At 37.3% G+C, this 15788-nt stretch overlaps 1 protein-coding gene across 1 annotated transcript; it reads left to right on the forward strand.

Annotated features, from left to right (window-relative positions):
- Positions 1–3908: 3908 nt before the first annotated feature.
- On the forward strand, positions 3909–12687 carry LOC111235732 (NACHT, LRR and PYD domains-containing protein 1b allele 2-like). The gene is made up of 10 exons (XM_022764247.1): positions 3909–4188; positions 5645–5688; positions 5788–5861; positions 6134–6348; positions 6437–6690; positions 7356–7484; positions 10190–10322; positions 11832–11876; positions 12175–12206; positions 12412–12687. Exons 1-10 carry the CDS (start codon positions 4065–4067, stop codon positions 12685–12687), a joined length of 1326 nt encoding a protein of 441 aa, XP_022619968.1. The 5' UTR covers positions 3909–4064.
- Positions 12688–15788: the final 3101 nt, after the last annotated feature.

The following is a 15788-nucleotide window of genomic DNA, read 5'->3' on the forward strand; positions in this document are numbered from 1 at the left end:
GTCTGCCCATTTGTACATACATACGTTCGTACTGTCCATCTCCTTCTCGAAAACAAAAACATCTCAGCAAGGGAAGGAGAGATTATGACCATATTTCCTGCAATTTGGCTGGTTGGCAGAGGCATACAACCATGAGGCAGTAAATGTAGTTTGCAAATGTTGTGGTACAAAAGGTCTTTTAACACCTTTTCTTTGAAAACATTTTTTCCTTTATTGGGCCACATTTGTTTTCTGGTCCATTGAATTTGTGCAGGTTGAGCTCAATATCACTAGTCACTTGTGGTACAGCATTTCTCCTTTTGTAAAGGAAGGTCCAGTTGAAGCACCTTTCCTTATCAATTAGAGAATTAGACCAGTTTTTATCATGGCTGCTGCAGAGATACTTCCGGGTCATTTCAGTCAGTTAGGAATGTCCCTACGCAAGAAAAGACTTTTCCACCGCAGCCCAGGAAACTGACTGAAGGGAAATGGAGGTGGGCTGAAGGCGAGGAGCCTGGGGTGCAGGCGGAAAGCTAGCAGGCCTGATGCTAGCTGACTCAGATACACACTGGGAAACAGGGTGTTAATAAAGTCTTTAAGCCAGTCAGGCAGAGGGTCTTTAAAACGGGCTTTTTTCAAAAATTCAGCATGTGCTACCCTCAGAGCAGCCTCTCTTTCATTTCTCTCCGAGTCCTTTCCCTTCCATACCAAAAAACTCTGGATCAGAGGGAATGTCTGCTGGGTCCATGTTATGGGTCAGTCCGTAGTGTCACATTTGGCCCAAATGCAGACAACAAAAAGTGGGTAGGTGGAAAAAGATGTACTTAATAACAGAGAGAAGTTACAGCCAGGCAGGAACACACCTGAAATACATCTGTGTCGTACACTATCATGTGCTCATTTCACACCACAGAGACAGAGACTTTTGTCAAACTTTTTTTTTATCATGTGATCACAATCAGTATTAAATGTGTTGCAGCTTCAGGATCATCAGCTGAAGTATCTGGTGTGAATACAACAGAGGGAGGTAGGTGCCCTGAGAATAATGTTGACTGAAACAGAGCTGTAGTTACCGTCATTTACATTTCAGAGTATGAACCTTTAACACAGAGGTTAATAGCAAATGTGACGTCATGTTGACATCAAGTGTTCATCAGGTGAAACCAGTCATTGACAACAAACAGTCTGACTGTGTCTGATGATAAAACCTGATGTGAAATCAGTCGTTCCTGAATCTTCATGCTTCCTCTCTCCTCAGAGAAAGATGAACGCTGCTCTGCTCTGATCCAGAAAGTGAGTAAAGTCGCGTCTGACTTTAAACTGTTTGAAGCTGAAACAATTAATTGATTGACAGAAAATGAATTGACAACTATTTTGATAATAAATTAATCATTTAAATATTTTTTGGCTGCAGCTTCTTATGAGCGTCTAGTGTCTGTGTATTTTATTGTAACACTGTCAGAGTCTTTATTATGTCTTTTTCTGACATTTTATAAACCAAATGATAAATAGAGTAATTGAGAATATAATTAGCAGATATAAATCAAAACTCAGTAATTATTTAATGTAAGTAATGTTTTAAGAAGTGAAGCTGCTTTCAGTTTGCCTTGTATTCACATGAGAAAAATCTTCAGCAGATAATAAAATAAAAAGTCCCACACCTGTTAAAAGAAATTGTGACCTATTGATGTGATCAATCAAACAGATATTATCATTGTATTAATACCTTGTGATATATAGTTAATGTAACCTAAACACACCCACATTTCTAAACTACATGAGGTTTTGAGATGTAAACAGAAACATCTGTAGTCAGCTGAATTGATAAACTGCACTGTTTTTACCTTTCCTTTGAATTTACCAGGAAGAAATGATGGCGTCGGTTATCGAGGTGCTTTTGGAAACACTGGCTGATTTAGGCGACGGGGAGCTCAGGGACTTCAAGCAGGTTCTCCTGAGGCAAAATCTCCTCCTGGAGCAAATTCTCTGTCACAAACATCAGTCAGACATCCCTTGGGTCCTGTTCAGGATGGCAGACAAGCAGGACACAGTGTTTTTAATGGTGCAGGCTTATGGTCAAGAGTCTGTGGAGAAAACCAAGAAGGTTTTAGAGAAGATGGACAGGACTGACCTGGTGAACAGGCTGTCAGGCAGCAGCTCAGGAACAACAAGTAAGACAATAAGGACAAAACATGTATAAGTCAACTCATCCATGTCTCATCAGTTTATAGGATATGTCTTCTCTTTACATTATAAATAATAATGTTTATAATGTAGAGAAGAGATGACACATCATCTGGTGCAAAAGTTATATTTTATGACTAATATGAAATATGAAAATTGTGGGAGAGGTGAAAATGATTATTTCTATGTGAATAATTGATGAGAAAATTTGAGTGTAATTTTGTGTGAAACCCTCTGTATTGTACATTCTTGTAGAAAGTGTTATTGTTATTGTGTAAAGTGTTATATTCAGTTGTCAGTCACTAATGAGTCACATTTATTTCTTTTCACCGTAGAGAAAGTCTCTGTAGATGAACGCCGCTCTGCTCTGATCCAGAAAGTGAGTAAAGTCACGTCTGTCTGACTTTATACAGCAAAGCTTTTATTCAACAGATGCAGGTTGAAAATGATCCTCATCTTGAACATTTCATCTAATGATACAACCCAGACTTATGATTTATCTTGGACATTTTTCACAGAACTGAAGCTGTATTCAGGTTGAGCTCTTCAGCAGTAATTCCATCCAACAATGATGTCGTGATATCTTTACCACTGAGGATGAGATGAGGAAATGTCAGCACATACATTTTCCTGACTTTTGTCTTTAACATTAACAGTAAAGAAAATTTTAACACAATTTATCCAACAAAATCATCTTTTTATTTTACAATGTACAAAATATAAAAGATGAAATTATGAAAATAGAAAGAAAAGGAAAGGAAATACCTGATATGAGCTAATAAAAAAACCTCATAACACCCACGTCTACATGAACACTGATAAGATGCAAAGACAATGTAATTGTCTAAGTGGATTAAATGTCCCATAATTATATCTGTTTTTTCAGGTGGCAACAATGGCAGCTGTTAAACATCTGCTTTTGGAAAACCTGAATGATTTAAGTGACGAGGAGCTTCAGGAATTGAAGACAGTCCTGCAGTTCATTGTCTTCCCATGGGGAGCTTCAGTCAGCTCATGGAAGCTGAGCGACAGTGAAAACAGGGCCGATATAGTGGATCTGATAATGCAGACCTACGGCCAGCGGTCTGTGGAGGTGATCAGGGAGGCTTTCATGAACATGAACAGGACTGATCTGGTTCAGAGGTTGTCAGAAACCAGCTCAAGACCCAAAGGTAAGAAAGACATTAACTGTCACATTATATAACTACATGTCTCATAAATGTCTAAAACATATGTTGAAAATATGAAAATCATCGATTAAAATCAAATCACTCTCACACTGTCTCAACGAAAACTCAATAAGTTTAATGAGTTTAGTTATTTGTTTTGGGGCTTTTGTAATGGACGGCTTTCGATTGTGTGTATGTGTCATTTTATAGTAAATTCAGTTCATTTTATTTCACCTTAAAGAAGCTGAGCTTTATTGAACTTGATTAGACTTTGATTAGATAATAATGCTGATTTTCTTTTCTTTTCCCATCAGACAAACTCTCTGGTGATGAACATCCACCTGCAGTGTTTGAGAGAGTGAGTCTGACTTTACTCATCACTGCTTTTATGTTTAGATCAGGTGGGATTAATCAGTTTGCAGGAATTAAGATCGCTTTGATGTCGCTAAAGACATTAATACACACAGTACTTGTAAAGAAAAGAAGCTAAACATAATCAATAGGACAGATATAACAAGAAAAGAAAAGAATATAAATCTTAAAACTTTGTTCGTCCTTCATATTTTTCAGGTAGCAGCAAAGGATGCTGTTAAACATGCTGTTTTGGAAACACTGAATAGTTTCACTCTCAGTGAGTTCAAGAAATTCAAGTGGTTGCTGCAGTCCAGGTACTTTCAGAGGGGCCTCCCGCAAATCCCACGGAGCCGACTGGAGAGGGAAGACAGGGCAGAAATGGTGGATCTGATGGTGGAGAGGTACGGCCAGCAGTCTGTGGAGGTGATCAGGGAGGTGCTCACGGACATGAACAGGACTGATCTGGATCAGAGGTTGTCAGAAACCAGCTTACGACTTAGAGGTAAGACAAAGAAGACAAAGAGTGTCACATTACATAAACTACATGTGTTTCATAAATGTCAAATTAATTCCTTTTATGATTCATAGTAGAAAAGTAAATCTGCTTTATTTATCAGTTTTATCAGTATTTGCTCTTTTTCTCATATTTTCATGATGAGTTGATTTTAATGTCATTTTGCAATGAATTCTTTGTATTATATTTTTTGGAAAAGGCAACTGGGCCTCAATTATTGAGGGGGAGCAAAACATTAGGTAAAGATTACATAATATAGTACAGTGCAATGTGGTACAATACCACGTACTTTAACTTCAAACATTGAGTTGTATCAATACCTCTCTGATGCGCTCAATATTTTAATTTGACAGCACTATAATTTATGTGTTTTGACAGAATTTGAACATTATAATCTTTACAAAAGCAGAATTTGTTGCAGAGCTTTTGGATTGGATTCTTTTAGGATTCATGGGTGTTAATGATATGTTGTTTTATGATTCAGAAATGAGCAAATGTTTGTGTAATGTTATAATTAATACTTGATATTATGTTTTATACACAAGAAACTAAATGTGACTGGAGTTGTTAAAGTTTTTACTCAGATTTTGAAAGAGGTTTTTATTTTCTTTCTCCTCAGGGAAACATCTGACGTCACTACTCCAGAAAGTGAGTAATGTCACATCAGATGCACTTTACACAACACAGCTTTCATTTAACAGTTACAGGTTGAAAGTTATCCTCCTCATGGCTGCTATAGATAACATATATATATATATGATATAATTTAATTGAATGGGAGATACTTTTGTTGTAATCGTGAGCTCTTATCTTGAACAATTATAACCTCTGTATCTCATAATGACGAGATACCTAGGTGGTTGATATTAGTTGTTACAATACTCACATGACTAGTTTACATTGATGGAAAGAAATGAATGTTTCATAACTAAAGTTGAAGTATTACATAAATGTCTCCTGATCACTTTGGATCCATCAGGATTTAACCATGACAACAGTTAAGGAGAAACTTCTGGAAACACTGGAAGATTTAAGTTATGGAGAGCTCAACGAATTCAAGTTGGTCCTGCAGCGCCCAGAAACAACGAGCGGCCACCTAAGAATCCCAAAACGTCAAATGAAGATGGCACAAAGAGTTGACTTGGTGGAGCTGATGGTGCATACACACGGTGAACGGTCTGTGGAGGTGACCATTGAGGTCTTAAAGACAATAAATAGGAGTGATCTGGTGCAGAGGCTGTCAGAGATCAGCTCAGGATCCAAAGGTAAATTATTTGGAAGAAAAAAAACAACAACAACAAAAAACTTGTAATCCAGTTCCAATATCAAATATTTGATATACAGAGAGTGGTCTCCATACAGCAAAACATATGGAAAGTTACAATATTATTTTATATATCAACATATAATCATTTACAAATGTTTTTCAATGTGTCTTAACAAGGACCTTTAAGAAGCGCTGAGCTTGAGGGCTGCGGAAGCACTATGGTAATCCCCTACCTTCATTCATGTGTTCAGTTTATTCATCATTCATTCATTCATGTGCTCATTTAGATGACAGTTGACTTTTATGACCGTCCTCTGCAGCAGGAATCCAGCAACTGGACTAAACTTGAACCGGAAGTGAACGGCACAGATGCAGATGAGGATTCAACTTACAGGTAAAAACAACAAGTGAAAAACTGCAGCACAGCAAACTGGAACTGAAGCAGAAAGTTAAGCTTGGTTCTGTGGATTGTTTTACAGAAGGAAAACTAGAATCTTTCTCTGTGCTGTTACTGGTTATACCAAAGCAACGTGACAATGCTAAAGCTACATTTCACTCCAAATAATATCAAGGCAGATATTCTCACACATTTACGTTTCTTCCATTGTGCCTCTTAGACGGTATTCTTGTGCTTTTACACAAACTCACTTGTTTTGTTTGATTTAGTCTGCAGTCTGAGGCCGGACGCTTTGAATGCAGTGTCTCTGCCTTACGCTGGGTCTGTAAGGAAACGGTCAGCCTCAAGTACCAGTTTGTCTCTTGGGAGGGACACATGGAGAGGATGGAGAGCATGCAATACAAGCCTGCAGGTCCGTTAATGAACATCACAGTCAATGCTGGGAAGTTAGATGAAGTGTATCTGCCACACTGGATCTGCATCGGTAAGTGGACATAAATAAAAATCATTAGGAAAAACACTAATGCAATCTTTTTCTCCTCATTAAATGTGTGTACTTTTATTTTGTGCAGATGACAACCCAACAATAATAGACGCGTTTGCAGCCCTACACATAGATGACTGTGGAGATGATGTGGAAAAAGTGTCTGAGGTCACATCATCCCATATCAAGTTATCTGAACCAGTTTTCTCTCCAAGAGCGGCCCTGGTGAAAGCCAGCTTTTCTGTGAAAACAAAATCTTACGTGTTAATATACTATAAACCCAACACACCGGTCCTGAAACTACATGTCTACGTGATCCCAAAAGATCCTGCTCTACAAAAGGTTATTGAAAATCTTACTGTCACCAATTCATAACATAAATCTATTAATGGCATCAAAGCTCACAATTACATCCAGTGTAAAACTGTGTGAATATTTTGTGAGAAAATCACATTTGAGGGGAACAAAAGTTCATATTATGAGAATATAGTTTGTTGTGTTTTAAAAGTATAACAATCAAAATTTTATGTGATGACAAAAAGTCTTCTATTTAAACCAGGCTGTGTGTGTCCATGCTGAAGTAGGTGTGTTATGAATATTACCAACCTACACTGTTATGTTTTTGTTGCTGCTGCAGCATTTGTGACGGACGAATGGCCGACAAACTCTTCCCTGTCACCTGGAGATTTTCTGGACAGGACACACAGACTGACAGTCCATAATAATATGAGTAAACATCAGATACAGATAATACTCTAACATGATCAATCACAACTAAGATAAATGTAAATTAGTTTCGATTACAACTTTATTCTCATTACATGATCTTTTTCCTCAATATGACTATTTTTGAAATCTCACATTTTATTTCATTTCCCTCACTGAGACCAAAATACTCTAATGTAAAAAACCATATTGCATGTTCATGAATGTCCTTTAAAACACAGATGACAGTGTTTATAACCTTGAAGCAGCTTTGTGCTTATACTGTATTACTGTTTTTCCAGAAAGTGGACGAGACGGAAATCTCCGACCAATACGAAAAAATCAGAAAGCCACACCCAGACAAGTACCTGAAAATGAAGCAGGGTTTCATCCTCACAGCAGACATCGACACAGCAAAAATTCACCCAGAGGTACAGTTTATACTGTCAGCAGTTAAATATATTGTTGGGTCTGAGCTCTACCTCATGAGCTGGACACCAAATATGTTGGATTTCGGTTGTTTATCAATTTATTGGCTATCATAAATTAAGAAAATATTAATATTAAAAATATTAATAGTAAATAATAACCTTTAAATGAATTAAAGTCCTCGGGCACCAGCCTAAACTAATAGGAAAATAGCCAATATGGTTTTAGTCTCAGTTTATTACAAATTAATCTGGAACTCTGATTAACCATTAGCTTACTAACTATAACCAAATTACCATATCAACAGTAAGTTAAAGTTGAAGGATTGGATTCTACCAAGTAGAGGTTGGCAATATTCACGCTTGTGCAACATTAAACACACCAGTAGTTATACTTAAAGACATTTATTTACAATTGAGCAGAGTAAAACACAATGTCTAATCTAGTATATACAGTGTGTGTATGTGTGTGTGTGTAGGTGTATGTGTGTGTGTCTGTGGGGACACAGACAAAGGCAAGATGGCCGATTCAAAGTGATCACTGTGACCACATGACTCTCAACCAAGAAGACTACACAAGAAGGCGTAAACAAAGAAAAACTACTCAAAAATGGCCACTGAGACCAACTGGTGTGTGGGAGGGAAGGTGTGAGTTTCTTTGTTAGCCCAGCTCATGTAATCTAAAGGTACCAGGTTAGAGGGAGGAGGTTAGCTTCATGTATGACTGACCACAACCTAAGCAAACATTACAACAACAAGACATCAATCAACAAGTACATTAACAAAGTTAAGACTTCTGCTGCTTAGTTATGCTGTGCTGTGCTATGCTGTTTTGGGAGAGGTTAGGCCCAGTCAGTTAACGTTACCCAGTCCTTGGAACAAACAAAGAGGTCCTTTCCAGTGTTGTTGTAAAGTCCAGTGAGTTGGGAGGCTTCCTGGTGGAGTAAAGTCCTGTCTGGCTGTGTTACTTTGCTATTATCTCCTTTGTTCTCCTCACAGAGTTAGCTGTTCCATGCTAACTCTGCTATGACTCCTGTTGCTTGGAAAATCAGCTGGCCTTGTGTCGTAGCTGCTGATTCTGAAGAGGATTTGGTTCACTCTCAGTTAATCCGAAGCAGGTCGCTGCTGTTGAGGAGAAGAGTGTTTGCAGGCTGCTGGTAGCGGGCCGGCGAGAGAGCTGGTTTCTCAGGTAGCAGAGCTGACCTGGGCTGGGGCCTTGTTGCCCTTTGAAGAGCCGAGAGGAGAGAACAGGAACTGCTCTCCAGAGCAAGCCAAGAAGAGAAGAGAGAGAGAAGAGGGCCAGAGATCTGGTTTTGTTTGGTGACACCCTTGGGGGTCACATGTCACACGCTGACCCACACTGGCTGGCCAGTAAGGTCCGTGGGGGGGAAGGGTCGTCCCCAGGTGTGAACGGTGAAGGGTGAGTTCCTTTGTCCAGTGGAGCAAAGAAATATTTGGTTTCTTGAATGATGAGTCCCAACAATATGAACATGGTGAGTTGTGGCTCAGAGGTGTAAGATACTGTAGGATTACAGCCGTTGCAGTGTGGCCACACAGGACATTAGGCTTTTGATTTAATTATTTAAATAGATCAATTGTATTTGAAGCCTATCATTTGCAGTAATTATTTTTTGACACTTTCATAGTTGTGTTTGCTAAGTTTGAGATATTGTAGCCGTCACAAAATTCCTGACATCTTCGCAGCAGAATTGCAAAGAGGCAGCTGATATGAACAGCTTGTTTAACTGCTGCAGTTACAGTCTGAACAATATGATGTGAACACGACATAAGTGACATGAGACACAATACAGACACAAATAAGATAAGAATACGAGATACAATTGAGGAAATGAGTTTCGGAGGCGCTGGAGAGCACACTGGCTCCAGTTTTGACATCTGTTCACTTTAGATTCAATGTCGCAGAGTCACGACATCACTTCCAACGTGAGGATTGTGCAAGAGGGGAGAATTTGCTACTCTGAGCAGGGGAGTGGCATAGTGGTTAACACCACTGATTTAAATTCTCTGTGTGGCCTGCTCAAGAAGCTCCATGGCTTGTTGGTCTGTCTTGATTTGATGACTGCTTTCTCACTGCGGATAGGAAGAGCATCAAGTTTCCAAAGTTTTTCCTGAAGGATATAAGCAAACACTAGACAGTCACTGAGAAATTCTGAGATTCAAAGTCTCTGATAGAGCCGTGTAGTGTCCATCCTAGATGTGTTTTTGGCTGCTGGTGACTGAGAGGGGGGCCCAGTCTGACCGGACAGATAAGAGTGATATGGTGGCTCGCTGCCAGTTTAGAGAAGCAGCCGGGAGTACGGGCACAGACCTCATTGTGCCCATACTCCCGGCCACTTCTCTAAACTGGCAGCGAGCTGATCCGAATCTACTGCGGGTAACAGCCTGACTTACAGTATGTATAAGTACCTCACACAGTCCCACATCATATAACCTGTACTATCATTTTAAAGAGAGTCACCAGCACTGCTCGGTGAATGAGGAGTCTTGTTCAGTGTGTGGGAGAGAGCAGCTGCATGTTCAATTGACCAGTTTACCTAACAACTAATCAATCTTGTTCAACCGAGTAACTCTCTCTCTTACTTTTTTTGTTGTCTATAATTGATCTGTAAAATAATTAAACTCTTTCTAACTTTGGTGAAAACGAACTCGTCTTTCTTTAATGTTTTTTTTTTTTATTTTTTACACAGAAATTAACCCTCAGACATGAGAGCGACCCAAACTTCTATGAAGTGTTCATTCAGAATCCAGACAGAGACTTCTACCTTACGCTCTCACAGTCTTCCACAAACGAACAAATGTGGAGCCATAAAATTCGAAAAGGTCAGTGATTATTAAACAATATTAGCTACACGATATGAAGACGATAATTTTATCTCATAGCAATTTTATTTATGCGTTTACCTGTCATTTAATACGTGATAAAACTGGGAAAATTGCAGCTTTCCTCTTTCCAGCCAGAAACCCATAGATGTGAATATACTGCAAGAATGGATGTTGGGACATACGTATTGATCAGAAACCCAGGACACCAAATATGACCACAGTTGTAAAGCTGGAATTTCTTTGGGCCTATTTTATTTATACATCTACTTGTCATTTAATACATGATAAAAATGGGAAATTTTTGTCTTTCCTAATTCTATAGTCTATAGATGGTAAGTATGGATATCGGGACAGACGTATTGATCAAAAACCCAGTCAACAAAATATGACCATAATTGTAATAATGCAGTTTAGGTGGGCTCCACCTGGTGTTTCTGCTACTGGTTATTAAAATGAAATGATTTGAAGAGCCTCTCCTGCTGCCAGCTGCAGGGTTACATCAGACAAAAAGGTCCACATGCAATAAGGAAACACTTTATCTATCACTCTTTTTTTTATTTTTGTTATTGAACGTTTTGTTGTGAATGCAGAACATAAAACCACAATATCAATTATCCATAATTTGTTTTGTTCTATTTCAGATGACTATCCAAACTCTGGTTCTTTAGAGGGTAAGAAACTGCATATAATCAGTTTTTATATTGCAGTCATAATATAACCTCACATCTGCTGCAGATTTTTAAGTAGAAGAAATTAAACTGTAATTTAATTTATGTTTAAAATGGTGCCTCCATTTGTAGTGTTGCAACCAAAGAGGCAATTAGGATATCAGCCATCACTTGGACTGTAATGTAACACCTGTGTCTTTTTGTTTAGTTTTTTAAAAAAAATCTAATTTCACATCACACATTTTAATCAGACTTAAACAAAGTTGTCTTTGAATTCACAGAGCTGAGCTATTTGGTGTTGTATTCTTGTACTTTGGTTAGCATGCTGTAGTATTGTTGTCATTAATGCACGGAGTCTGCAACAAAGCATTTTATTATGCAATCATCATTTCATGTGTTACAGTTGCAGAATCAGCAACTGGAGCAGAAAGAGGTAGGTACACTGCAAAAAATAATAATGCACTTCAACTTAAAGACATCCTGTGGAGTTTTCTTATGAACAATGTTATATTTACATTCAGTGTCACTCACCAGAACACATTTTGTGTATCCTTGTGCTCTAATAAACATGATGAATGTATTTTCCTTCCATATAAAATAAATCCAATTTTAAACATGCATTGTTTACATCCATGTTCACTTGCCATCTTCTTCTTCCCCACAAATATTCATATATACAATCTGGATGTCAGTGTTTTAGCAATTATTAAATTCCTCAAGAAAGATTGTTTGTTTGTTTTTACCAGAATGCAGTGTTAACATTGTTGATGTTTCCATTAAATTTTTGTCTTAAACTTTATTTTTTGTAACTGAACATTGTCTGTTCCTATTTTTGTAGTCGAACAGACTGGTGGACAATCTTCCATACCTGAGTCAAGTGACAGTGAGTTGTTTTCTATTTTCCGATTATGAGGATCGGCTCGGGATGTCTCTACTTCAAAGCAGCTGAACCACTAGAGATGATGTCCAATGTGATCACTAACTTGACTTGTGAAAATTCACCCTTCACTTTAATGTGAAATCTGGCAGTGGGTCTTTTATAACTGTGAGAATGACAGATTCAAGATTGCATGTGCTTTGTCGGTGATTTCATAATTGTTTTGTAAATCTGATTTAAGATGATACTTTTTTTTTGTCAGACATTAAATCAGCCACTCATGCGTTACTTTCTCCTTTCTCAGTGGATGAACACCTGTCTGAACTGCTCCAGCAAGTGAGTAATGACTTGACACAACACAGCTTTCAATTTAATAGGATCTAGGTTGGAAATGATTCAATATTTAAAACTGTGATGTAAACCAAACTTACAGTTTATATTGGATGGTTCTCACACAACTGTTTCTGCATCCAGGTGAGCTTTTTCAGCTGTATTATATATTATAGTTACATGCCTTGTTTATTTGCTTTGAATTCATCAGACAACGATCACAACGGTTAGAGAGAAGCTTTTGAAAACGCTGGAACACTTGAAAGGGGAAGAGTTCAAAAAATTCAAGTGGCACCTGCAGGACAGTGACATCCAGGAAGGCCTCCCATGCATCCCACCTTGCAGACTGGAGAACACAGACGTCTTGGAGCTGGTGGATCTAATGATGCAGACCTATAGCCAACAGACGGTGGAGGTGACCAAGAGGGTTTACAGGAAAATAAACAGGAATGATCTGGTGCACATATTATCAGAGAGCAGCTCATGATCCAAATGTAAATTGTGTGTGTGTGTGTGTGTGTGTGTGTGTGTGTGTGTGTGTGTGTGTGTGTGTGTGTGTGTAAAATAAGTAAACATATGTACACTCATACCTACATACATACACTTATATCTATACATATACATTCAAATATAGACAATATATACAAAGTCAGGAAAGAAACAAAAAAGTCCAAAAATAAATAAATATATAAAAATAATAACAATAGTAATAATAACAGGAAGAAAAGTAAACAATGTTTGTCACTGTACTAATAAATAATAATGATCAGTTAAAAAAAAAAAAGAATACCTAACCTAATTTAAAGAGGATGTCTTAGTGGCAGGTCTCATTGTCTTGTTAGCTCATGAATTTGCAGTCAAGGTCTCACGTCTCATAGAATTCTTCAGCTTTGCCTTTTACTATGAATGTTAGTTTTTTCTTTGATCCATTGTTTAGAGTTTGGTCTCTCACAATCCTTCCATCTTAAAGCTTTTACTCGTTTGGCTTGTAGAAGACAAAATGCAACTGTTAGTTTCCAGTTTATGTGTCTGTTTAAAATTGAACGGTGGTCACACCATATATTGACTTGATTTAGATCATTTCTGTTTACTACTTTGTACAGTTACCTGATAACTTTTTCCCTTTAGGACGTTGTTATTGAAAGCAATCTCACTTTAAATCAACTATTTCACAGGTGTCTATAAGTCTGAACTCATAAATATTGATACAAACCAAAAATCATCATTTTCATTATAATACACATCACAGATCTTACAGTTTTTATTCATGTCAGTGAAATTGAATGGATGCGTAAATTTATAATATCGCTGTTCAGCCCACAACCTCACCTGTTTTGGTTTAAGTGGGAAAAAATATTTGTTGCGGGTTTAAGAACACTGATGGAAACTGTTTCAGATAAACAAATTAGTCTGATAATGTTGCTAGATAAGTGAGCAAGAAGTTACCAAGCATAAGAATTAAGCCATATCAGTTTATTTAAAAGCAACAGATGCTTGTGTTACACAATGTTAAAAAAGTGCATAACCACGACTATGGTTGTGTACAATCAAAAGTCCGACCTGTGGCTCTTTGCTGCATGTCATCCTCTCTCTCCCAAACCTTCCTGTAATAACTTTTTAAAAAAAAAATCAGAAATAAGAAAATAGGTATTTAAAAAAACAAGAGTTACAAAAAAGCGAGCAAAAGACCTTGTAGTGTGAACAGTTGCACAGTGTGAGGGCAAAACCGGAAAGCACAGGATCATCAATTCTGTTCTGTATGTGCAGACTTTTACAAAGTTAAAACCTAAATTGTCATTTACATTTACATTTACATTACATTACATTACATTACAAGGTCGTAAAAAGGTCCAGAACCTGCAGGTGGAACCAAAAACTACACGCTTTAAGTTTGATGGGTTTTGTTCAATTTAATTGTCTATACTTTAATCCTGAACACTGCGGTTCTTACAGTGACATTTGAAGTAAAAATGAATGATGTTTAAATTACATTATGGTTCGTATGTTGTTTGCCTACAGCAGGTCTGCTGACACTAAGAAGCTCTTAACAGTGAGTGGACTCGCTCTCAAGTGCTGCTTTGGGAAACGCTCTAAGAAATGAAGAGTGTTCTAAGAAATCTTTGTAGAAAATGCTTTTAAGGTCTTATTGGGCCTTGTTCTACATCCAGAATAATCCAGAATAAAATCCAGGAGCTCTACATTTCTACCTTCGGCTTCTTCCCGGGGGCAGGTGTTTATGAGGTAGTGATCAGCGTCCTATCCCCACGTCCATTTCACTGCACGGTTCTATAGCACACTGCAAAATAAATCCTGCATATGATGTTTGAATAAACAATGAAATTCAATTTTGGCACTGACATTTTTCATACTTGACTTGGCATGAAATGTAATTTTCTCATCTCATAATCTCATAACAATATGGAGATTTGTTTTACTCAAATATGAGGATTCACAAAAAAAAAAAAACCCAAAAACTACCAAAACACTATTTGTACTGTTATGTCAGTTAAATAATGCTTTCAACCCTCAAACAGTACGTGGCTGAATATCAAAAACCACTAAACTTAGACTTGTCAAATCTGGACTAGATTACTATCATTGATTGTATTTCAATACAAGACAAACAACCACTCCGTTTTGTTTTAGAGTTTAAAGTAAACATTCAAAACCACTTCCTTCTTCGAGTCGTGTTTCGAGAAGAGGCTACAAAGTTGTGAACATGGTAGTGATCAATTTAAACTTGAATATTTCATTACTAGCAACATCCACCTCAGCTTCAAGTCAGTAAAGACTTGTATCCCTCTGAACAATTACAGACAAACATACATTTTAAGATCAACATGCACATTTTTAAAAACCTCATAAAGACACATGATTTCTAAACTCCATGACATCATGATATATTTCATATACTATGTTTAAGACACTCCATTCACTCAAAAGAGAATAAGGTTAATAAGGTTAATAAGGTAAGAATAAGGTTCTGTTTGTGATAAGAATAACAAACAGAAACCATAAGATTGTATTATGAATTTCAAATTAGAAAACATTTTGAATCAAGCTTAAAGTGATTTAAAAAAAAAAAAAAAGAAAAATAAAAAGCTTTAACATGAGTGAAAGTTTAAAACCAGCTTTACATTAAGGATAATAATTTCTTACATGATTGTCTGATAAACATTTTCTGGATGTTTTTTTTTGTTTTTTTTAAACCTGACAGGAAATCTCATGATGTGTTTGGGTCAAAATGAAGCATTTAAATGAGCCTCACTCATCAGGACGGGGAACACACTGAACTCCATACAAGTTTCACCAGGTTTAGCTGTAAAATTAAGGGCAACAGTTGTTAAAAACCCCAAGTAGAAAACCTCCACAGAGACATAGCATTAACATTAGTAGTTCATCACTGATAACGTATAAAAATATTTTGTGTTCAGGAAGACAATTCATGTTTGGTCTAAAGATGGATTTCACCAAAACATTTACTCCTTTTTCTGGAGGTCTTCAATGAGAAATTTCTCCTGTCTTTTAAGGATTTCAAAGAAGATATTTTTGCATTCGTCGCCAGCTCTCATGCAAGTATAGACCTCC

Source organism: Seriola dumerili, unplaced genomic scaffold (genome assembly GCF_002260705.1).
Source record: "Seriola dumerili isolate Sdu_G_001 unplaced genomic scaffold, Sdu_1.0 BDQW01000533.1, whole genome shotgun sequence".
NCBI classification, from domain to species: Eukaryota; Metazoa; Chordata; class Actinopteri; order Carangiformes; family Carangidae; genus Seriola; species Seriola dumerili.

Excerpts from the sequence above, each read along its gene's own strand:
- LOC111235732 (XM_022764247.1), top strand. The coding sequence starts at position 4,065 with ATGGTGGATCTGATGGTGGAGAGGTACGGCCAGCAGTCTGTGGAGGTG. Across the intron at positions 6,691-7,355 it reads AAGATCCTGCTCTACAAAAG|AAAGTGGACGAGACGGAAAT; the intron begins GTTATTGAAAAT and ends CTGTTTTTCCAG. Across the intron at positions 11,877-12,174 it reads CATACCTGAGTCAAGTGACA|TGGATGAACACCTGTCTGAA; the intron begins GTGAGTTGTTTT and ends CTCCTTTCTCAG.